Source organism: Capra hircus, chromosome 21 (genome assembly GCF_001704415.2).
Source record: "Capra hircus breed San Clemente chromosome 21, ASM170441v1, whole genome shotgun sequence".
In the NCBI taxonomy this organism is placed as follows: Eukaryota; Metazoa; Chordata; class Mammalia; order Artiodactyla; family Bovidae; genus Capra; species Capra hircus.
The window spans coordinates 58,038,951-58,063,798 of NC_030828.1; the positions used below are offsets into that span (position 1 = coordinate 58,038,951).

The following is a 24,848-nucleotide window of genomic DNA, read 5'->3' on the forward strand; positions in this document are numbered from 1 at the left end:
GCCCAGCTCCAGCCACAGGCCTGACCTCACACCCTGCCCTCAAGCCCATCCCTGTCTCCACACCTGCAGAGCCCCTCCCCTACCTCTGCCTTCACTGCAGCCCCTCCTGATGGTCTCCCTGGCGAGACCCTCCCAGGCTGCCCTCTGCAGAGCCCCCGCTCTGATTGAATGGGGCCTCCAGTGGGGAAGGCCTGGCCAGACAACTGGGCAGTGAATGGAACAGGTGTATCAGAGGCAGGCACCATGCCCAGGTCCCCGTCAGTGATGGAGGCCCCGCACCAGGTCACAGGGCTGAGCATTAGGCAGGGGCAGGGCCAGGACCAGGTTTAGGTCCAGAAGTTTCCTTCTGTTCCCCCACCTCCCCTGCCACAGGCCAGGTTTCATCCTTAGCCTTGAGGGGGCTGGGGAGAGAGGGGCTGAACTCTCCATGGTTGCTGACTATCCCACCTAGGGAGGTACCCAAGCTATAGCTACCCAGAATCAGGTTAAAGGAGGCAAAAAGGGGAGTCCCAGGACAAGCCAGTAGGATTTGGGAAGCTTGCAAGGTAGGGGTATCAAGGAAGATCAGCCTTGAAAGAAGGGTAAAAATAGCCCAAGTTCACCGCCTCCCCCCCAGGTCACCAACGCCTCTCCACCCCTTCCCCTGGGGAACTGAATCGGGGAGCAAAAGGCCCCCAGGACCTCAGGGAATCAGGCCCTCCACTCCACCCCCAGGTGAATCCTGCAATAGACAACGTCATGAGAACGGAAGCCAGCATTGTGACGTCACAGGTTGGCGATGGCTTTGTGCTCCCGGAGCTGTCGAGTGAGTCAGCCAGGCCCCTTCCTCCTCTGTGTGCTCATGGACCCCTGTCTGACACTGGGGGCTGGAAAAGTTGACCAAATAGCCCCTCCCCTTCTCACCCTGCTCCTCCCATGCGCTAGCCTGGCCCAGCAGGTGGCCAGTGAATGGCACGCTTAGGGAGATCGTCTTCTTTTAGCCGTAGCTAGCAAACCAGACTTAGGTGAGTGGCCCAGGAACTCTTTGCAAGGCTGTGTTGAAACTGCCTGTTAACTAGGCCACCTTCCCAGCTTGACCGTGAGCTATTCCATGTGTCTACCTCGGTCTAGCTCTATGGATACTCAGAGTATATGATGTCAGTTAAATGCATAAATGGTTGGCAGGATGGTTGGGGAGAGACAGATGACAAAGGAGCCTCCTCCCTCTGTGGGCTACTCTCTAAGCCTGCCCCAGCTCTGCCCCCTTGGACTCTTTCCTGAATTCTCTTGGAAGCCAGCACATGTTGGAAGTCCCAGGCATCTTGGTGCCCATGGGTCTTGACGGTCCCCATTATGGTGTGACAATGATGATGATGCCACTGCAGAATGGCACCTTTGGTCCCTCCAGAGCTGGAGGCACTGCTCAAAGGCCCCAGACTTTGAATTTAATAAAACTGGAGTCCAAATCAGCCCTGCTGTACATCCTCGAGCTGGTCACAGGGGTCCCCTCTGAACCTTGGTTTCCTTTTCTAGGAAGCAAGATTGGAACCTGACTTCTGAGGACCGTCAGGAGGACTGGAAGAGAAAGCTACCGCCTTGCCTGTTGTCGTGGACACCCACCTCCTTCCTGCCTGGCCTACGTGGCCCCATCGTCCAGAGTCACCCAAGGTGGTGCGGTGGCGATGCTGGCGGCCAGGGACGCAGGCCAGGAGGCTGGCCTGAGTGATTCCGGCAACAAGGACAGGGACCTGCAGGTGCTGTTCCAGGAACTCTGCCAACTGCAGGCCAAGTACGACTTGTCCCGAGCCCCGCTGTGCCCCGGGCCCCGGCCCCAGGGCCACCTGCGGTGGGCTAAGCGGCTGGGACTGAGCAAAAATGCCTGAGGGAGCAATGGAAAAATTCCTCAGGGCAAGGAAATGGCCAAGGGGTGGGGGATGCCTGGGAGTAAGTCAGGAGGGGTAGCTGAATTGTGAGTAGCGAGGGGTGGGGGCGCATAACTCTCCCTCTTTGACGTCAGGCTTTGGCTGGTCCCAGGCCCTGCACAAGCTCAGTCTCACAGCATGAAGGCAGGGCTGTGGGTGGCCATCCCCATGCACCTGTCAACTCAGCCTTTCCAAAATCAACGTGCGAGGCTGCTGCCCTGGCTCCAAGCAGATGCCCTGGGTCCTTGCCCAGAGAGGCCCTTCATATCAGGCTGCCCACGAAAGCCTGAATTGGGTGCAAAAGGATGCATCTGTGAGTGATTTTTTGGAGAGAAGGCCCAGCCCATCCATCATACTCTCACAGGGCTTCCAACCCCAACAATGTTTAGCATTGTGGCTCACCCCACATGGTATTTGCAGAGGGGAAGACCATTCTTTCTTGAATTTTTCAAGATGGTGTGGATGAGAAAATAGGGTCTGAGATGCAGAGTGGCTTGCCCTGGGGCAGTCAGTGGTCACTCAAAGATACCTACCATGGCCCTGTCCCCCTCTGCCCGCTGCCCTTGACTGCTGACCTTGAATGGGCCCGGAGCAGGAGACTCATCTTGCTTGGTGATGCCCTTGACTGTCAAGCATGGCTGGGCAGTCGCATGTGGCCATCTCCCCTCTGGGGGCTGCTGGGGTCCCGACCTCAGATGTGCTGGGCGTCCCAGACCTGGTCCCCACCTGCTGTGAGGAACTGGTTACCCCTGTTACACATGGCCCACCCAGGCAGAGAGGTGAAACCCCTGGCCAGATCATCGGCTAGCGGGGACTCAGGCCATCTGCCACCTGCTCAGCCTGCAGGAGGGGCTCCGTAGACCCCACGCCAGAAAGTTTCAGCCTTGCTTTTCCCCCAGGTCTCCTTTCTTATGGCCTGACCACAGGCATCTGTTTGACCTATGACTCAGTTTACTCAGCAATAAAATGGGGGTGGAGAGACGCAGTCAGTGGCCCACTGATGGGGACAGTGACTGGTCCAGCCCAGATCCACACAGCTCCAGAGATGGGCCCTTGCCTGGGGTCACGGCCTGGGGGTCTCCACACCACGTCCTCACGTCTGGCTCACTCTACAGGCAGAGGAAGCTGAAGAGGGAGGTGGAGAAGCATAAGCTTTTTGAAGACTATCTGATCAAGGTCCTTAAGAAAATCCCCAAGGGTACGTATAGAGCTTTCGCAGAAGGCCTGTCCTCTCTGCGACCACCTCCCAGCCTGGGACCAGGGGACGTGTGACCCCAGTGAACCTCGAGCTCACCTGCTGCATGGGAACCCACAGGCCTGTTTCACCGTGGTCGAGCCAGCCTGGCCACCAGCCGTGTGACCTGTGTGGCAAGTCCTCAGCATCTCTGTACAGTGAGAACAATGAGAGTCCTGTGGCCTGGATCACATTCCATCATCATGTACTGGGTTGGCCAAAAATTCCCTCGGGTTTTCCTGTACCATCTTATGGGAAACCCCGAATGAACTTTCTGGCCACCCCCAAATCACAGTGCCTGATGTTCAGCTAGCAACCAGGAAATGTCAGCTATTGTTATTATCTCACTTGTCTTTGGTTTTGCTCTTAGGAGCCAAAATTACAGACATCTGAAATGGATTTCTGTGTTTCGTTTGATCGTGGTTTGCGCCAGAATCCACTGTGATCAGTGCTGGAAACTTGGTAGGAAAGGGAAGGGAAGTCATAGTTACATATTTGTATTGTTATCATCATATTATTATCATATTATTGTGCCACCAATAATAAGATAACTATTATTGTTTATGAAATATTTACTCTGTGCTAAGCTATAACTCCTCCTTACGAGGTTCCAGGGCTTCCCAGGTAGCTCAGTGGTAAAGAATCCGCCTGTCAAAGAAGGCGATGCAGGAGGCGCAGGTTTGATCCCTGGTTCAGGAAGGTCCCCTGGAAAAGGAAACGGCAATCCAGTATTCTTGCCCGGAGAATCCCACGGACAGTGGAGCCTGGCAGGCTACAGTCCATGGAGTTGTAAACAGTTGGATATGACTGGGTGACTGAGCAGGCATACACATAGGAGCTTCTGGGAACTGTGTTACCCAGGCTCAGAGACGTTAAGGGACTTACCCAAGGTCACCCAGCCAGGAAGTGGTGGGGCTGGGTCTCAGACTTTGGTCTATCTGATTCCAGAGCCACTGTGCCGAGTGCTCTTGAGCTGTGGGAGCCCCAAGGACTCTGCCCTGGAGGTCAGGGAAGGCTTCATGGGGGAGGGGGCCACTCATGGAGCTCAAAGTTTTTCAGCAAAGGGGACCAGCATTGCAGGCAGAGGGAACAGCACAAACGTAGGCTGGAGCCCCGTGTGGTTGGTTTGGGGCTGCTGAGTTCCAGTGTGCTGGAACACCAGGGCCTGGCAGGGGCTGCTGGGAGGTGCGATTGGAAGGTTAAGCAGAACCAGAGAGCCTTGAGCACCGAGCCAAGAAGGGGTGCAGGGCTCCGGGCCGAGCACAGGTCTTGATGTGGACCCAGCGCCCAGGGCTGCTGCCAGCAGCCTGCGAGGTTGGGGTCCTCCTAATTCAGCCATGCAATCCTGTTCAACCCACCCAGAAGGAGCAAACACCAAGGCTGGGGCCTGTTCGCTCAGGGCAGCAACGACCCCTGTCCTCTTCCTGCAGGCTCCCCCAGCCAGCAGTTTCTCCTTCGGGTTCCAGGGGGTGGGGCAGGGCGTGGGGAGTCTCCTGCCTCATTTGACAGTGATCCAGAATCCTCATTCAATCCAGAATCCTTGCAGCCTTTCAAATGCTGAGGCTTCCCCTGAAGGGACAGGAGGTGGCTGATGGAGCCTTCTCAACTCTAGGGCTCCAGCTGACAGCAGCAGTCCCCCTGCCACCCACCTTGCGAGCATCACTGCAGGGGGCTGGTAAGCGCTGGGCATTCTGTCCCACCCATCCTGCCACGCACTGTCTCCGTAGGCTACAACCAAGGGGAGGAGCCAGAGGAAACCCCGGTGGCGGCCATGGTGGAGCACTACGGGAAGCTCTTCACAGTCAGCCAGGACATCCAGAAGCGTCTCGAGGCCTTCCTCGAGATGAACCAGGCCGTCCACAAGAGTCTGGAGTCTCTAGAGGAGGGCCACAGGGCTCTGATCCCGGTAACAGCTGCCTGAAGCCTGGCCCATCCCCCTGGGCAGAGAACTGGGGTGTAGGCACCCACTGCCTTCTGCACCCCAGGAGGCTTAGAGCAGGGGTGGGCTGCTGGGAATCTGGGTGGGGCTGTCACTCCAGAGCCTTGTTCTGAATCCCTTTCCCTCCGCTTCTGCTGGGTATCTCCCCTGGAAAACTCAGCTTATACTTAAAAAGTAATCTTTGTGGTAGAAAAGTCAGGAGTGCTAGATTCAGACAGACTGAGGTTCAAATTCCCATTCAGCCTCTGACTAGCTGCATGACCCTGGGCACAACCCTCTCTGAGCCTCAGTTTCTTCAACTGTGAAATGGGGGCAATACAACCTAGCTGGTAGGCAGTTGTGAGACACCGAACAGAAACTGTCTCAGAGTAAATGCCCCCAGAGGTTATCTCTCATATTTGGTTTATCATCTAATAAATTCAACTTTCACCCCAAGGGATGGGCATTCCATGCAGAAGAAACTTCCCGGCAAAGGCATGGCATGATGAATTTTTGTGCTGCAGCTGGGGCTTGGGGACACGAGAGGACAGAGGATAGGGATGTGGAGAGGGAGAAAATAGGAAAAGAGAGGCTGACGGGTTGGTTGATTCTTGCAAGGACCTGGCTTGGAGTTTGCAGCCAATCTCTGCCCCCTAGTGGTAGCACTGAAAACCTACACCATCTTTTATTTTTTTTATCTTTTTTTTTTTTTTTTCTCCTTTGAGGAGGTTCAGTACAGTTCAGTTGCTCAGTCGTGTCCACTCTTTGTGACCCCATGGACTGCAGCACACCAGGCCTCCACGTCCATCACCAGCTCCTGAGTTTACCCAAACTCATGTCCATTGAGTCGGTGATGCCATCCAACCATCTCATCCTCTGTTGTCCCCTTCTCCTCCTGCCCCCTCCCAGCTTTTCCAATGAGTCAACTCTTCATATGAGGTGGCCAAAGTATTGACGTTTCAGCTTCAGCATCAGTACTTCCAGTGAACACCCAGGACTGATTTCCTTTAGGATGGACTGGTTGGATCTCCTTGCAGTCCAAGGGACTCTCAAGAGTCTTCTCCAACACCACAGTTCAAAAGCATCAATTCTTCGGCGCTCAGCTTTCTTCACAGTCCAACTCTCATGTCCATACATGACCACTGGAAAAACCATAGCCTTGGCTAGACGAACCTTTGTTGGCAAAGTAATGTCTCTGCTTTTTAATATGCTGTCTAGATTGGTCATAACTTTCCTTTCAAGGAGTAAGCATCTTTTAATTTCATGGATGCAATCACCATCTGCAATGATTTTGGAGCCCCCAAAAGTAAAGTCAGCCACTATTTCCACTATTTCCCCATCTATTTCCCATGAAGTGATGGGACCAGATGCCATGATCTTCGTTTTCTGAATGTTGAGTTTTAAGCCAACTTTTTCACTCTCCTCTTTCACTTTCTTCAAGAAGCTCTTTAGTTCCTCTTCACTTTCTTCCATAAGTGTGGTATCATCTGCATATCTGAAGTTATTGATATTTCTCGCAGCAATCTTGATTCCAGCTTGTGCTTCCTCCAGCCCAGCGTTTCTCATGATGTACTCCGCATAGAAGTTAAATAAGCAGGGTGACAATAGACAGCCTTGACATACTCCTTTTCCTATTTGGAACCAGTCTGTTGTTCCATGTCCAGTTCTAACTGTTGCTTCCTGACCTGCATATAGGTTTCTCAAGAGGCAGGTCAGGTGGTCTGGTATTCTCATCGCTTTCAGAATTTTCCACAGTTGATTGTGATCCACACAGTCAAAGGCTTTGGCATAGTCAATAAAGCAGAAATAGATGTTTTTCTGGAACTCTCTCGCTTTTTCAATGATCCAGTGGATGTTGGCAATTTGATCTCTGGTTCCTCTGCCTTTTCTAAAACCAGCTTGAACATCAGGGAGTTCACGGTTCACGTATTGCTGAAGCCTGGCTTGGAGAATTTTGAGCATTACTTTACTAGCATGTGAGATGAGTGCAATTGTGCAGTAGTTTGAGCATTCTTTGGCATTGCCTTTCTTTGAGATTGGAATGAAAACTGACCTTTTCCAGTCCTGTGGCCCCTGCTGAGTTAAGGGACACTGTGAAAAGCACTTAACATGCTCTATCTCATTCAAATTTCACCCCAGCTCCCCAAGGTAGGTGCTTCTGTTCCTAGAGCTGAGACTAGGGGAGGTGAGTGAGGTGTGCAAGGGCAATATCGGACCCCAACTTTATTGAAAATTTTAATATTTTGCTCATCGTACATTATTTTTTGCATTAACTTTGATTTTAAAAAACATTGCATTAAAATATTGATATTAATTCTGAGCTAAGTGTTGCACTTTAGTCCCAGGCAGGCTATTTTTCTCATTTTCAAACTAAGGAAACTAGGGCTCAGAAAAGTGAGGAGTCATGTATATCCTGAGTCCCCCAAAACAGCCTCACGGGGCCTGGTGTGGGAGTGTGCCCAGCGCAGCCTGTGCCCCAGAGGCCTTCACAGCCTTATCCCTGACCCAGGGTCCTCCCAGCAGCCCCTGCAGCTGGAAGGGCCCAGACAGGTGGTTTTGCTTACGGAGAGTGAAACAGGGTTCTAGGAGCTGAGCTGGGATTCAAACCCCAGTTGGCCTGAAAAGTGAAAGCGTTTGTCACTCAGTAGAGCTTTCCTGGTGATTCAGAGGTTAAAGCATCTGCCTGCAATGTGGGACACCTGGGTTCGATCCCTGGGTTGGGAAGATCCCCTGGAGAAGGAAATGGCAACCCACTCCAGTATTCTTGCCTGGAGAATCCCATGGATGGAGGAGCTTGGTGGGCTACAGTCCACGGGGTCGCAAAAAGTCAGACACGACTGAGCGACTTCACTTTCTCTCTTTCATGTCTGACTCTGCGACCGCATGGACTGTATAGCCTGCCAGGCTCTTGTGTCCATAGAATTCTCCAGGCAAGAAATACTGGAGTGGGTTGTTATGCCCTCCTCCAGGGGATCTTCCCGACCGCGGGATCGAACCTGGGTGTCCCGCATTGCAGGCAAATTCTTTGCCACCTGAGCCACTGGAGAACACCTGGACATACCTTCCCCTACGTCTGCTGGTGCTTTGAATGGCTCTGACCCCCTCAGAACTTTCTGATCCCCAAACTTTCCACTCCCCACCCCCATCCTCGCTCAGACCATCCTGAGCACTGAGCTCCTGGACCAGGCCCAGTGCAGATGCCCCTGGGGAGGGTCTGCTGCACTGAAGTGATCCAACCACCCTCACCATAGCGCCTCAAGATTCGGCTGTGCCAGCTGCAGAGGAGGTGTCACCGCAAGCAGGAGCAGTGGCAGCAGCTGGAACACGGGGTCGCCCACCAGAAAGACATGGGCAGCTGTGAGGTGAGCTCAGTCCGCTGGGCGGGGTGGGGGTGGGGCAAGAGCTGGGGGCTGCTGCCTCCTGCATAATATCAGCCCCCAACACACACACACACACACACACACACACACACACACACACACACACACACACATACATCGCTTACCCACTTCTCCCTCGTGGCTTGTTGTTGTTGTTCAGTTGTATCTGACTCTTTGTGACGCCATGGACTGCAGCACACCAACCTTCCCTGTCCTTCACCATCTCCCGGGGTTTGCCCAAGTTCATGTCCATCCAGTCGCTGATGCCATTCATCCATCTCTTCCTCTGTCTTTCCCTTCTTCTGCCTTCAGTCTTTTGCAGCATCAGGGTCTTTACTAATGAGTCAGTCCTTCGCATCAGGTGGCCAGACTAGAGGAGTTTCAGCTTCAGCATCACTCTTTCCAGTAACTATTCAGGGTTGATTTCCTTTAGGATTGACTGCTCTGATCTGGTGGCTATTAGTTGTCAAAGGGCTTCTCTAAGATGAGGCAGATGCTGAGGCCAGGTAGCTGGGATGCCCCCATTCAGGCATGTGCACTCCTAAATAATGTGATTCTTATTCATATTCTATTTCACCTTGGAGAAGAGTGATGCTCAGAAAGAATAAGTCAGGGCTGAAGTCAAGGGACTTGAAGCTATGGTTTTCCCAGTGGTCATGTATGGATGTGAGAGTTGGACTATAAAGAAAGCTGAGCACCGAAGAATTGATGCTTTTGAACTGTGGTGTTGGAGAAGTCTCTTGAGAGTCCTTTGGACTGTGAGGCGATCCAAGCAGTCCATCCTAAAGGAAATCAGTCCTGAATATTCATAGGAAGGACTGATGCTGAAGCTGAAACTCCAATACTTTGGCCACTTGGTGTGAAGAACTGACTCATTTGAAAGACCCTGATGCTAGGAAAGATTGAAGGCAGGAGGAGAGGGGGACAACAGAGGATGAGATGGTTGGATGGCATCATTGACTCAATGGACATGAGTTTGAGACAGCTCTGGGAGTTGGTGATGGACAGGGAAGCCTGGTGTGCTGCAGTCCATGGGGCTGCAAAGAGTCAGACATGACTGAGCGACTGAACTGAAGTCAGGGGCCAAGATTTCTGGGTTTAATCCTTTGCTTCTCTTTTCTGGGCTGGGAAATGTGGACTAGTTACCCTCTGAACACCTCCTGGGTCCTCCCCATGCCAGAGTCTGCACCCTACTAGCCTCGGGGTTTGCTGGGAGGAGGTGGGGAAGCCAGGCTGGGGAACAGGGCAGTGCTGGGCACACCCCAAGTAGGCAGGGTGCAATCGGTGAATGTGGGACCTTCTCGGGCCCCGTGGGAGACTAGTTTGGACAACACGAGCATTGGAGACCATGGGCTTCTACTCCCAGCTAAGGAGCCCTGAGGGGGAGCTGGATTGGCCACAGTTTACAGAGCCTATTCTGGGTCTTTCTCTTTAAGGTGGGAAGCAAGGAAGCCTCAGCTGATGACTCTGAAGACTTGAAGTGTGGGACTCTGGAGCTGCCCCGAGTGAGGAGCCCTGGGTTCCTCCACGTCCCCCCCAAACAAGCCCGTCCATTGGGTGTAGACCTCAGGTGTCCCCAGCTGGGAGGACCCTCTGGAGAGCCAGTCCATCCTGTGTCCCTCTTTGCAGGGGAGGATACTCTGGCTCCGGGGAGTAGAGGGACTCATCCCAACCCCTTTGGGTGTGGAGCATAGACTGAGATGAGAAGGCTGGCTCCAGGATGCCTATCTGGCCTGAGCAAGGTGGGGAGAGGGGGCAGGGGATTCTAAGAGGGGGCCCCAGCCTGCTCGCCTTCCTGCAGAAAGAGCTGCTCAACTACGTGCAAGTGGCCATCAATGACATGGTCCAGCACTGCTGCTCTGCCCAAGCTGTGCCCAGGGGCATGGGCCTCTTCTCCAAGCTTGACCTGATCCAGGTGAGGACTTGTGTTCCCCAGGCAGGCTTCGACCTGAGCCTGTCCTGGGCCTCAGCTCCTGGTGTGTCTGTGGTGAGCTGCCCTGTTGGCCCTTCCCTCCCTGGCTGCATGGTGCCTGCATGTATGGGTCTTGGGGTCTTTTTTAGCCTCTCAACAAACTTGTAGTGAGCACCTATTGGTGCTGGGTCAGAGAGTTATAAAGGAACTCCTGCCCTGCCTGGTCTTAATGTGTAGTCCCACTTTGTTACATCACATACACACACACAAACACACATGGGGTACACACTCATATACATAGTCATATGGTCTCGCCGAACACCCTGCAATATCCATGAAACTTACACTGACACACCTGCAAACCAACACACCAAGATGCTCACAGATGTGGTCATATATTTGCACAGCAAGGGACATTTCAGTGACTAAGGGAGCCTCAGCGCTCCCGATGAGCGCTGATGAGCTCCCGATGAGGACCGAGGGGTCCTCATCTTAAACTTCAGGGTCTCTTCAAGTCCGCTGAGCTTTGCCTTCTCACTGGGAGGTCCCCACCCAGGGTCCCCACCCCCATCAGTCGTCTACACCCCCATCAGTCATAATACTGATGCTGCAAAAGTGGAGGTCAGGTCATCAGACTGGCTTCCACCAATGACAGCATACCTTGTTTTAGTTTTAATAATACCTTTAATGAGATATACTTCCAGTGCCCTAAGATTTACCCATTCGGAGGGCTCACTTCACTCTTTTCGGTACAGTCAGAACTGCACCATCATTCATAGTATCCCATTCCTGAATCCTTTTGCTACTCCCCCAAATAATACATTTTGTGTCTGGTTTCTTTCACTTTGCATAATGTCTTCATTATATAAATCATTCCCTTTTACGACTGAATAATACTCCATTGTATGGGCAGACCACTCTTGTTTATCCAGTAGGCAACTGATGGGCATTTGGGTTGTCTTCATTTGGTGGCTCTTATAAATATGCCTCTATTGCCCATGTTCTTTAAAAAATATTTATTTATTTGGCTGCACTGAGTCTTAGTTGCAGCACAGGGGATTTTTTGATCTTCATGGCAACATGTATGATCTTTTAAAGTTGCAGCATGTGGGATCTAGTTCCCTGACCAGGGATCAAACCTGGGCCCCCTGCCTTGGGAGTGAGTCTTAGCCACTGAACCACCAAGAAAGTCCCCGTGGCCATGTACTTGTGTGAACATAACTTTCTCAGTTATCTTGGGTAAATGCTTAGGAGTGGAATTTCTGATTCACGTGGTAACTCTTATGTTTAACGTTTTGAGAAACTGGTTTCCAAAGTGGCTGTGTAATTTTACAATCCTATGAGCAAAGTATGAGATGTCCAGTGTCTTCATATCCTTGTTAACACTCGATGGTCTGTCTCTGATAATTTAGCCATCCTAGTGGATCTCTTGCCTGGAAAATCCCATGGACGGAGGAGCCTGGTGGGCTGCAGTCCATGGGGTTGCTAAGAGTCGGACACGACTGAGCAACTTCACTTTCACTTTTCACTTTCAGGCATTGGAGAAGGAAATGGCAACCCACTCCAGTGTTCTTGCCTGGAGAATCCCAGGGACAGGCGAGCCTGGTGGGCTGCCATCTATGGGGTCACACAGAGTCGGACGCGACTGAAGTGACTTAGCAGCAGCAGTGGATATAAAGTGGTATTTCATTGTGATTTCGATTTTAATCTCTCTGATGATGAATAATGTGGAACATAAACGTGCTTATTGTCCATTTGCATATCTTCTTTGGAGAAATGTCTGCTCAGATCCTTTTCCCATTTTTTAAACTGGATTATTTGTCTTTTTTATTGTCGAGTTGTAAATATTCTTTACATACTCTGAATATAAGTTCCTTATCAAATATATTATTTGAAAATATTTTCTCTCATTCTACTGGTTGTCTGTTCACTTTGATGATGTCCTTTAGAGCACAAAGATTTCAATTTTGATGAAATCCAATGTACATATTTTTATTTTAGTTACTTGGGCTTTACGCATCATATCTAAGAAACTATTGCCTAATCCAAGGTCATGAAGATTTATATCTAAGTTTTCTTGTAAGATATTTGTAGTTTTAGGTTTGTGATGTAATTTTAGTTAATTTTTGTATATGGTATTAAATGGGGGTCCAATTTCATTATTTTGCATAAGGATATTCAGTTGTCCTGTTACCATTTGCTGAAAGGACTACTCTTTCCTCATTGAATTGTCTCCTCATCCTTGTCAAAAATCAACTGGCTGCAAATGTGAAGGTTTATTTCTGGACTCTTAATCCTATTCCGTTGGTCCTCACATCTGTGCTTAGCCAATACCACACTGTCTGGATCACTGTAGCTTTGTAGTAAGTTTTATAATTGGGAAGTGTGTCTTCCAGCTTTGTTCTTCCTTTGTTTTTCTTTTTGAGGTTATTGTACTCTTGTAACAGCATGTCTTGTTTTGTGTGTGTAATTTCAACATCTGTGTGGGTTTCAGGCTCAGTGTGACCAAGGCTCAGTGGCACAAGGACCGTCCTTTCCACCCTCCCCTATTTCCCCTTCAGCGCTGGCTTCATCCTAAGCCATCACTTGCTTTCCTCATTCATGGCAGGTTCAGTGGAGTAGTTTGAATTCAGGATTGTTAGTGCCTCTGGGACCTGCTGCTGCCTGCTAAGTTGCTTCAGTTGTGTCCGACTCTTTGCAACTCAATGGACTGTAGCCCACCAAGATCCTCTGTCCATGGGATTTATCAGGACACTGGGGGGAGGGTGGGCAAGTCCCATGGCCTGTGTTGTCCAGCAGTGATGGTCCACAGTGCGTGAGGCTGCATCTTAATTGAGAAGAACTTCTCACAAGAATGTCATGGGCAGTATCAGGACCACCTTGCTCCGTGGCACAGCTCACACTGAACGCCATATATTTGGCATCCCCTGGGGTATACCTCCTTCATGTTGGACACGAATGAACATTTGAGAAAGGGCTCATTTGCTCTTATACTCACAGTGTATTAATTTCATCTTCTTTCCAAGGAAAAGGAGGAAATTACCCAGTGATGTCAAGGGGTCCTAAGGATCTCCCTCAACAATCAATCAGTCAAGACTTATAGTCACACTCTTATGCCCGGGAAAGAGTTAGAGGTAGAGGAAATAAAAGTCACCGGGCCTTTAAGAAATGAGTGCCCCTCAGAGAGAGAGGGGCTGTGGGCAGTCAGGGTGGGCTCCTTGGAGGAAGTGGTGAGAAGAGGCAACCCCATTCAGGAAGCCACACAAGGACCTGGACTCAGCCATCCACCTCTGCCACTGCTGGGCTGTGTCGTTTCATGAAAACCACTTAACCTCTCTGAACCCCAGTTTGCTCACTTGCCAGTTGGCATTAATACCACATCCTTGTTGGGGCCCTTGTGAAAGGACGTGCGGGTCAACCTTTGGTGGTGGTTTGGTGTCTGGGAAGTGGCGTCCAGGGCCGGCGCCCAGTCAGCTGCCAGAGATTTCTTTTTCCTTCCAGGAATTCATGTTGGACAAAATGGAGACTGTGAGATTCGTCTCACTGCTCACGGGACCCATTGTGTGCTGGACAGCAAACAACCCCAAGGACCAGGGCCTCAGAAGCTACCCCAGGCCCTTCAGGAAACATTCAGCGAGTGAAGACTCAACCCCCAGGAGCCTCTTCCCCAGCACCCAGACCTCAGAGTGCTTCAGCCTATGCTGAGGCAGCCCGGGGCCTCCAGGCTGCCAGCATCACGACCAAATCCCTACCTGCTTGGCCTCTTTTCTTTACCCACCTGGGCTCCTGGGTTGGGGGGTGGGGGCGGCAGCGGGGGCGGGGGGCGGGGGGGCGTGGGTGGCCAGCAGGCAGGGGCGGGGCAGTGAGAGAGCAGAATTGGATCCTGAGGACAGGAGGGGCTGAGGGGGCGCTGTTCCCCACATTTGGGGACTGATAGGGATCAAGGTGGGGCTTCCCTGGTAGCTAGGCTGGTAAAGAATCTGCCTGCAATGCAAGTCGGGAAAATCCCCTGGAGAAGGGACAGGCTACCCACTCCAGTATTCTTGGGCTTCCCTGGTGGCTCAGATGGTCAAGAGTAGCCTGCAATGTGGGAGACCTGGGTTCGATCCCTGGGTTGGGGAAGATCTCTCAGACGAGGGCATGGCAACCCACTCTGGTATTCTTGCCTGGAAAAGCCCCATGGACAGAGGAACCTGTCGGGGCTATAGTCCAAGGGGTCACAAAGAATTGGACACGATTGAGCGACTAAGCACAGCACATCACAGGGATCAAGAAGAAGCCTGCCTGGGACCATGGACAAGCGAAGGGGGTCGGGGGGAGGTCCCGAGTTGGAGGCAGGAGCCAGGTGGGAGGTACCAAGCTGGAGATCTGTACCGGAAGTGAGGGATGCATTTCTCACTATTGTGAGTGGATCTGTTTGAGACCAGGGAGCTTTGGATAAATGTCTGATTATTGGGAACACAGGAGTCACAGGAGACACCCAGAGCCATAGGATGCGTGGGAGCTGGCCTGACCCACAGCAGGGTGGAGGGAACTCAGTTTGTAGGGGGACATCTCATCACTGGCTCCCAAAAGCTGGATACCAAGCCAGTGCCTACTGCCCACCCAAGGGTCCCAGAGCTTCCTGACATGAGTGCTACTCTCAGGGAGACCAGGGCAAGGCAATGCCCTTCTCGGGGCTGGTTTTCCCACCTTGGGTGGGAAATTGGGTGTGAGGATGTCTAAGGGAGTCCCTGTTCCAGTCTGAAGTTCTTAGGTCAAGGTTGGAAAGACTTGGTCTGCATGGATGCACTGGCTTGGTGTCATTGAGCCACGGGAGTAAAATCATCCTAGTGGCCACCGCAGCCCCTGCTGGTGTTGACTAACTTGGGTAAATGTTGAAAGTTCAGAGCAACTGATTTGCAGCAAACAGTGGCATGCCAGCAAATTACCTTTCATGGGGGAGTTTCAGAAGAGATGCAATTCCTTCAATAAGCAACACGGGACTGATGTTCTCCAAGTACTGTTGGGAGAGATGACGGGAGGTTCGGAGGGAGGGAGGGTGGGGTGGGCCCCTGAGTAGGACCTGGCCACTAAATTAATTAGGGAAGCTGAATATAAGAAAGGAGGTGATGTCGGGTCAGGTCTTAAGAGCAGTTTGCACCAAAAGGGTGAGGGTGCTGCAGAGAAAGCATCATTTCGAGTTTCTGACTCTTGGGCCTTTGGAGCCAAGAGAACATCCCAGGTAGAGCTTGAGCCAGATTTCAGAAGAGAGAGGTGAGGGGAGGGCTGGAGGAAGTGAAGGAAACACAAGGCAGAGGGCTTCCCGTTTGGCTGCAGCACGAAGAATCTGACAGTCTGAGATGGTGGGTGGGCTGGGGGGCCACGTGGGGTCCCAAAGCCTAGGCTGTGAGGTTTGGACTCAGGTCTGGAGGACATATATGGGAGTGTTCTGTCCATTCTGGCTGCCATAATAAAATACCATATGCCAGAGCTTCCGTGGTGGTACAGGGGTTAAGAATCCACCTTCCAATGCAAGGGACACTGGTTCAATCCCTGGTCCTGGAAGATCCTACGTGTTGCAGGGCAACTGAGCCTGTGAGCCACAACTACCAAGACTGCACTCTAGAACCCATGAGTCACAACTACTGAAGCCTGTGCACCTAGAGTCCACGCTCCCCAACAGGAGAAACCACGGCAGTGAGGAGCCCACACACTGCAGTTGGAGAAAGCCTATGAAATAAGGCCGCAACTAGAGAAGGCAGCAACGAAGATCCAACACAGCCATAAATGAGCAAACCTTTTTAAAAATACCATATGCTGGGTGGCTTAAACAGCAGAAGTTTTTCTCCTGGTTCTAGAGGCTGGAAGTCGATGATGAAGACGCTGGCAGGTTTGGTCTGGTGAGGGCCCACTTCTGGTTCAGGGGGTGGAATGAGTGATGGAGCCCCTTGAGGTCCCTTTATAAGGACACTAATCCGATCCATGAGGGCTCTGTCCTCACCTGATCATCTCTCAGAGGCCCCACTTCCAACACCATCGTACTGGGCTGAGGATTTCAACACAGGAGTGCGGGGGGACAGGAACACTCAGTCCATCACGTCCACTCCCCTCTGCTTTCTTTCTCTCCCCACATCATCTGCTTTCCAAAGAGATCTGAAGCATCTCATTAATCTCCCTGTGCTGTGGGAGATCCCATGTAATGGGATCCCATGTCATGTGGGCACATGTTAAGCCAATGATTCCTAAATCTGCACAGGAAGGCTTTTTAGGATCGAGTGTGGATCCATGCCCAGAGCTTCTGACCCAGCTAGCCTGGGGTGGCCAGGTCTTGGAGTGGCCAGGCCTTGGGGTCTGCATTTGTGACAAGCTCCCCAGTGATGTTGATGCTGCTGGTCCCAGGACCATATTTTGGGAACTGCTGCTTTGGAGGAATGACAAATCTCAAATGCCTAAGCTGGGCTCTGCTCCACGTGGAACACCAAGCCCCCTGCCTGGACTCCAGTTCCCATCTGTCCAATGGGGCAAGCATGATGGGGTCCTGGCATTCTGGGAGGGCCATCCCCACCCTATAAGACCTCCCCAGAGGTCCTGGACATAACACCCTGTTAGGGGCCCAGGGCACAGTCCTCTGGCTTTGCCCACTGGGGCTCTGTGAAGAGCTCTTGTCCCTCTATACCTTGCCATCTGCCTGCTGTGTACGCATTATGCGTGTGTTCATAGGTCGAGCTCAGATGTTTGACACACTCCCTGGGGAGGAGGGCCATCAGAACAGAGGCCTGGTGTGACAGTGACCTGGTCACTACTCTTAAGTTTGCAGCAGGCATCCGAGTCTTCTAGAAACTCCCAGCCTCCCCTGGGTGGACCTTGGTCATGAAATTGACAACTGGGCCCTGCATTTAAGGGCCCTGTGCTCCCGGGCTTATGGCATGTATTAGAGCGTGGGAGTTTATCTTTGCTGGGCTTTTTTGTAAAAAAAAAAAAAAAAAGGCTCTCTTTTGAGAAAGCTCTCTCAGCCGTGGCACTGAACCTTCAAAGCACTTTCTTCCTGGATTCCAAGTTAGCTGGAGAAAGGCCTTCAAGAGCATGTGGAGGGAAAAAGCAGTGGTTTCAGGTACCTTATGAAATTTCATTTCATCTGACTTTACATCCAGACCCTGAGACCCCAAGACACCAGGAGCCTGAGGGCTTGGACATTTTCCAAGACTGAGAGCTCTTTGTACCTGACATCAAATTCCAGCTTTAATTTTCTTTAAGTGTCAGAGCATTCTTTCTACAGACCGTTCAGGAAGAGGCAGACTATTAGCTAATGGCTGGAGCTGAGAAAATTGGCTGTTTGGCAGAAAGATCAAGTTATGTCTTTCTCCCCACCAGATATTATAGTATATTCCAGTTCCTTTGAGAGGCGGTTTTCCAACGACAATACTCATTAAAACCACCTATGATACTTGCTAAACAGGGCTTGTTCTCAGAAATTATGAATTCTGGCATGAGGCCCCCAAAATCTGTTATTTTAACAATCATCCCAGATGATTCCAGTGCAGACTGGTCTCCAATCACAGGATGTGAAACACTGAGTACATCAACGTCAAAAAGAAGAAAATCTGCTCCACGTCTACCTTTAGCCCGGAAGAATTCTCGGAAGCATCAAAGCAACCAGTAGTGATACCTGAAAATAGCTCAACCACATAAAAGTGAAAGATGCATCTACCTCAGAACACAGCAAAATGTCTAAAGAAAAGAAAATGGGAGGGGGTGAGATCAAGGAGATGCTGAGAAATTTGAAAAAGGATCAATGTTTTTGAGATTTAAAGAACTCGAGTAAAAAGAATGACATCAGTTGTTCCCAAAATGGACAAAAAATAAATCACAAAATAAAAATGGCCTGCAAACATGAAAGATATTTCTCTTGACTGAAAATAACACTGCACATTATAACTTCTTTCTTCAAAGGGTCTTTGTGGATGTGGTTAAGTAAAGATTTACTGATTTTTGGCTGTGCCGAGTCTTCACTGCTGCTGAGGCTTTCTCTAGTTGTGGCAGTAGGGGCTACTCTAGTTTCAGTGTGAGGGCTTCTCACTGTGGTGGCTTCTCTTCTGGAGGAGCTCAGGCTCCAGGGCATACAGTTTCAGGAGCTCTGGAACACGGGCTTAGTTGCTCTGTGGCACGTGGACTCTTCCCAGGCCAGGGATCTAAGCTGTATCCCCTGCATTGGCAGGTGGATTCTTAACCACTGGACCACCAGGGATGTCCACACCTTATAACTTCTGCCCATCAAAAAAATATTAGCTAGTACACTATGCATGTAAGATAGACTCTCCAACACTGCAATGCTGTTTGTATAAACTCTCTGGAAAGTGCTCTGAAAAGGGGTCTTAAGAGGCTTACAAAATGTTTATGTCCTTTGGCTCAGCAATTCTAAGTCAAAAAATTTAAGTGAATGAAACCAGAGCTATTTGGTTCAAAATGACAAAGTCCAGCTCAGCTTGGCTTAAGCCAAAGACAGAGTGTATTGGCTTATGAAACAAGAAGTCCAGGAATTCTCAAGCTTCGGGAACAGCTTGATCAGGGGCCCAGTGGCCACAGAAGCCAGCCTGTCTGTGGGCTCTGCTCTCCTGCATCTTGGCTTCATTCTCAGGCTCCGCATAAACAAAACAGCTCCCAACAACCTAGAGCATGCATCCTTTAAAGTTGCAGTCAGAGGAAAAGAGAGAGTGTCTCCTCCCAGTAAACCCCTGGCAAGTCCCAGGCTTTACTCTGATTGGATCACCTTGGGTCAGGTGTCACTCTTTAAACAAACCCCTGATTGGCCAAGCCTAGGCTCCCTCTCCATTCTGAATGAATCTCTATGACTAGGGGAGATTCCATGCTCTGATTTCCAGGCCTTGGTCAAATTTTTGAGCTTTAGTGAGGTGGGGTATCTTCCATGGCTAGAGACCAACCATATGACCCACCTGGTACAAACAGTGTCTGTACCAAGATGTCCACCACATTGCTACTTATAGCAGCCAAACTGGATAAAACCTCAATATCTCAGAGGAAGAGTTCAACCAGTCATGCAAAACTTTATGACTTTATAATTCTGTAGCCATTATATTCCATGTTCTCAAAAATATTTAATATAAGGAAATTATCTATAGGGTATAAAGCTAAATGGAAAAAGAAAACAAGCATATTTTAAAAAGTTGAATATACACCCAAATGCTGGAGAAAGAAATGGCCACCCACTCCAGTATTCTTGCCTGGGAAATCCCATGGACAGAGGAGCCTGGCGGGCTACAGTCCACGGGGTCGTGTTAGACATGACTTAGCGACTAAAAAACAAAACACGTGTACTAAAAACTATATACGTAAAAGAGGGAAATAGACTAAAGGGCCAAAGCAGTGCTTCTACAGGGAGGATCCTGACCCTGGGGAGGGGAGGGAAGTGTTAGACCCACCAGGTGCAGGAGAGTGACTAAGTGCCCCACCTCCCACCCCAAGGGGGCATCTGCATCCACGCTCTTGCCAAAGGCTCAGTGTTCATCTCTACCTCTTGACTTTGGGTTCGCCATGTGACTTGTCTGGCCAATGGGATGTCAGTGGATTGTGACACAAGCTGAGGCTTAACACTGACTGTGCAGTGGGCCTTATGAGCCTGTGGGAGCCCCCTGCTTGCGGAGGGATGAAAGCCACATGGAGCCCACATAGACCAACCCGCAGCTTAGATTCACTGACACCATTCACTCCTCACTGAACCCACAGACCTGAACACGAAATAAATGCTTATAATTGTAAGCCAGTGCAGTGGGAGTTTGTTTGTTACACAGTATCACAGCAGTAGCTGTCAGATACACCTGCACACTTCTTCAAATTCCATGCTGTCTCTAATCCAAGAATCACCAGCATATGGGGAGCCAGTCCACCTGCTGGGCAGGAATTGGGTCCCTGAATACCACTGAACTGTCAGAAAAGGGTTAGAAACTCTTTTCTGCCATGTTAAAAATGGTGAACCCTGGATTGGAAGGTTCTAATTTTTAATTTTTTCCTTTATACTTCTGTATATTTTCCAAAGTTTCTGCAATAAGCAGGGTTAACTTTTATAATTGGGGGGGACTTTATTCAAAAATTGATTAAAGTAATTGGAAACCAACTCTTCTTGGCATTTCACAAAGTAGATTGTCAGGTGGTTCAACCACAGGACTCTCATCAAGTCTCTGAAGACAGGGTTCTTGGCCCCTGCATACTGCTTTCTCCAAGTTCAGCTACTCTGCTTTCTGGAATGTGGCAGAATTCTCTGAATGGTCTCTATCTAATCTTAAAAATCTGGTGTCCCAAACTGAGTTCCATTCTTCAGGTAAGGAAGTTGACCAGACCGGATAACAGGACAATTGTGGAGGAGGCTTCCTTGCCATGGCCCCAGCTGGAAAAAGGCTCTGGGCATTTCTGCCTTTACTCCCAGCTCATCACCCTGGGGATTCAGGCTCTGCCCAGCCCTGTTCTTGGTCCAGGAATGGCTGGGCTACTTTGAGGCTTGTACTCAAGACTGTAAGTGCTGGCCAGGCTACGGGAACATTTTAAATGTCTTCAGAACCTACTGTGTAGCATAGGGAACTCTTCTCAGTGCTCAGTGGTGACCTAAACGGGAAGAAAATCCAGAAAAGAGAGGCTATAGGTATACGTACAGCTGATTCACTTTGCTGTACAGTAGAAACCAACACAGCATTGTAAAGCAACTATACTCCAATTAAAAATTTAAAAAAACTCTCAAACGTCTTCAGACCCAAGCCCACCTAGTACCAGCATGTCCCTGTATCTTACTAGGCATCTTCAGAGGCTACTGCACCATTTCTGTGCCCTTTGGTGCCACAGCTCGCATGTCCTGACTGCCAGCTGCCAGGATGCCCAGCCCCAGGTCCCCAGGCTACTCTCCAGCCCTGTGCGTGGGGAGATGTGAGGCCCAGAGTGGCATCTCCCTCACCTTTAAATCTCTGTGCCTACCAGGGGGCACAGAGCAGGTGTTCTGTGTTGGACAAGCAGGGATGTGTGAGTAAATCTAGACAGCTAGGCTTCCTGCTGGCTCTCCACATGGTCAGGACTTCCTGGTGTGGTACCAAGATGCTGCTTGCAGACCACTGGGTCCTCCCCACAACCTGTGAGCTAGAAAGAGGCAGTTTCCCAACTCCATTCTACAGAAGGGGCAGCCGCTGCTCGGTGCAGTTATGTGGCTTGTCCGAGGTCACACAGCCGCTGGGTGGTTGAGCTGGGACATTAACTCAAGTCCACTGGGCTCCAGATGGAACAGTATAACTGGAAACGTTGGCAGCAAAAAGAACAGGTGCAAGCACTAACATGCACTGGTCGCTGCTGTGTGCCATCCACTTTGCTAAGCTCATCATTGCTCACGCAGCCTTCATACTCACCCTGTGAAAACGACTGTCCTATTTTGCAGATGAGGAAATGGAGGCTGGGAGAGGTTGAAGGCTTCCCTGAGGTCACACAGCCCAGGGGCAGGCCCCACATCTCTCTCCTTCCAGAGTTGGTGGGACGGGTGGGTGTTATGTTATGAAGGTGTGAATCATGACCTAGAGGGCAGCAGCCAATGGCTCAAGTTCAGATCTGGGTGAAATGAAGTTCCCAGGTGGAATCAAGGGAGTGTGCTACTATAGATCCCTACTGCTCAAAGTGTGGTCCGGGGACCTGCGTCCCGGGAGTCACCTGGGAGCTTGTGAGAAAGGCAGAGAATCTGCATTTTAGCAAGATCCTCCCAGGATCCACCTGCACGGCCAAGCGCTGGTCTAATTTGCTCTGAGGCAAGGTTGCATTCCCCTCCGGTGAAGGTGTGACTCGCGGTTCCGCTGGGATCTGGGAGGGGCGTCTGGGAACTGAGAGGAGCCTTGTCTCTAGCCAGCGAATCAACCACCTGGGCTCCCACAGCGGTCCTTGCTTTGAGGGAGGTTCCTTCTGCCCTGACTCCCTTTCCCTACCCCTCTCCTCCATCCTCTTCCAGCCTCACCTCCTCCAGGAAGCCTCCCCAGCTGCCCCTGCCCCACAGCCCACCTCTGGGTTGCTATCCCCTTGTACAAGGTTCTCAAGAGTAACTACCTAAAGGTATCATTTAATTGTCTGAATTTATATCTTCCCCACCTGAAGGAGAAGTTCTCAGAATGAAAAGTCATGTCTTGACATATTCTAGCACCGGGTGTGGAGCCTAGCACAGAATAGGTGTCAGGAAATACGTTTTGAATGAATACATTCTTATACCCACTGAGTGAATGAATGAACAAACGAAAGAAAGTCTTAAGCAAAGGAGTGAATCTCTAAGAGAAAAGAAGTTTAAGGCCTGCGTAGGAGCCCAGAGTGAGGGATGTTTTGTCTACCACTTGGCCATCAGGGTCATCCATGTCCCATACATGAGTGCTGATGGATACCTGGGGCCATGCCACCATCCGGGGTGAGCTGCCTCCCCACCAGTCGCCCAGGGTGAGACTTGCTAACCAGGCAAGGATTCATGAGTCCTCCAAGGGAATTCTCAGGGGAAATCTCCCTCTCTCCTCTCTGCACAATATCATAGATCATAAGAATGCTGTAGGCCATCACCCTGGGCTGTTCCAAGGGATGAGGGAGGAGCGGGCCTCAGGACAGCCAGTACCCCGACTCAAGACAGTGACAGTGCTTGCCTTTTTGGAGCCAGCAGAGACCTGCTCTGGAGTGAGCAAAGCCACAGTGGCCCACAGAGCCCTTTCAGTCCTCACTGGCCTTTAATGTATGGAGTTGGGATGGATGAAATGGAAAGGGAATAAAAAAACATGATAGGCCTTCTGTGTGTGTGTGTGTGTGTGTGTGTGTGTATTTCTGTTAATAGTTTATTCACAATAGCTGGATAGATTATCACCAGCTCTATGGGATGGATTTGGGAAGTTCTTTTAAAAGATTTGTTTTAAAAACTCTTTTATTTTGAGACATTATAGACATTTCTTACAACATTTGTAGGAAATAATACAAAAATATTTGCATACCATTCATTCAGCTTCCCCCAGTGGTAGCTGTCTTACATAACTGGAACACAATGTAACAACCAGGAAACAGTCATTGAGACAGCCCTTGAGCTTATGCAGATTTCACCCAGTTTTTCAGGCCTTCATTGAATACATCTGTGCATGTAATCAGTTGCACGCAGTTTATCACACATGGAGATTCTTGTGGCCATCACCACAGTCAGGATACAGAAAAATCCCATCCAAAGAATTCTTCCAGCCACCCTTTTATAGCCTAATAAAAAACTCTTCTCCACCCCCACTTAATACCACAACACCTAGCAACCACTGCCATGTTTTGTATCTTTAATTTTGCCATTTCAAGAATGTTATACAGGTGAAAATTTACAGCATATAACCTGTTTGATGTTGACTTTTTTTCACTCATAATTTTTTTCACACAATTACCTTGAGAGTCAAGTGAGTTGTTCTGTGAGTCAATAGTTTGTTCCTTTGTTCTGCAGAGTAACATTCCATGATATGGATGTACTGCAATTTGTTGAACCATTCACCTGTTGTAGGCTTCCCTTGTGGCTCAACTGGGAAAGAATCTGCCTGCAATGAGACCTAGGTTCGATCCCTGGGTTGGGAAGAGCCCCTGGTGAAGGGAAAGACTACCCATTCCAGTATTCTGGCCTGGAGAATCTCATGGACTGTATAGTCCAGTTCAGTTCACTTCAGTTGCTCAGTCGTGTCTGACTCTTTGTGACCCCATGGACTGCAGCAAGCCAGGCCTTCCTGTCCCTCACCAACTCCTAGAGCTGTCTCAAACTCATGTCCATTGAGTCAGTGATGCCATCCAACCATCTCATCCTCTGTCATCCCCTTCTCCTCCTGCCTTCAATCTTTCCTGGCATCAAGATCTTTTCAAATGAGTCAGTACTTCACATCAGGTGGCCAAAGTATTGGAGTTTCAACTTCAACATCCATCCTTCCAATGTATTCAGGACTGATTTCCTTTAGGATGGACTGGTTGGATCTCTTTGCAGTCCAAGGGACTCTCAAGAGTCTTCTCCAACACCACAGTTCAAAAGCATCAGTTCTTCGGTGCTTAGCTTTCTTTATAGTCCAACTCTCACATCCATCCATGACTACTGGAAAAGCCATAGCTTTGACTAGATAGACCTTTGTTGACAAAGTAATGTCTCTGCTTTTTAATATATATAGTCCGCGGGGTCACAAGTCATACACGACTGAGCGACTTTCACTTTCACGTTTGTATGAACAAAAGTTTTTCATTTATCTAATGTAATGTTCAAGAGTACAGTTGCTGGGTTGTTTGGTAAATACGATTTTAGTTTTGTAAGAAACCATAGTACTCTTTTCTAGAGTGGCTGTACCATTTTACATTCCCGTTAGCAGTAAGTGAGTGGCCCCACTTCTCCATATCCTTTTATTTGGTGGAGTCATTCTTTTTAATGTTGTTCTAATTAATAGGCACATCATGGTATCTCACTGTGATTTTAATTTGCATAACCCACTGGTTAATGCTGTGGAAAATCTATTTG

The 24,848-nt window shown here is 50.0% G+C and overlaps 1 protein-coding gene across 1 annotated transcript; it reads left to right on the plus strand.

Moving 5' to 3' along the window:
* Nucleotides 1,517-14,079, plus strand: LOC102184560. The gene is made up of 7 exons (XM_018065951.1): nucleotides 1,517-1,768; nucleotides 3,017-3,099; nucleotides 4,863-5,041; nucleotides 8,305-8,415; nucleotides 9,870-9,938; nucleotides 10,235-10,348; nucleotides 13,847-14,079. The coding sequence occupies exons 1-7, from the start codon at nucleotides 1,662-1,664 to the stop codon at nucleotides 14,048-14,050; spliced, it is 867 nt and encodes a 288-aa protein (XP_017921440.1). The 5' UTR covers nucleotides 1,517-1,661; the 3' UTR covers nucleotides 14,051-14,079.

Excerpts from the sequence above, each read along its gene's own strand:
- LOC102184560 (XM_018065951.1), top strand. The coding sequence starts at position 1,662 with ATGCTGGCGGCCAGGGACGCAGGCCAGGAGGCTGGCCTGAGTGATTCC. Across the intron at positions 1,769-3,016 it reads CTCTGCCAACTGCAGGCCAA|GCAGAGGAAGCTGAAGAGGG; the intron begins GTACGACTTGTC and ends CTCACTCTACAG. Across the intron at positions 10,349-13,846 it reads CCAAGCTTGACCTGATCCAG|GAATTCATGTTGGACAAAAT; the intron begins GTGAGGACTTGT and ends TTTTCCTTCCAG.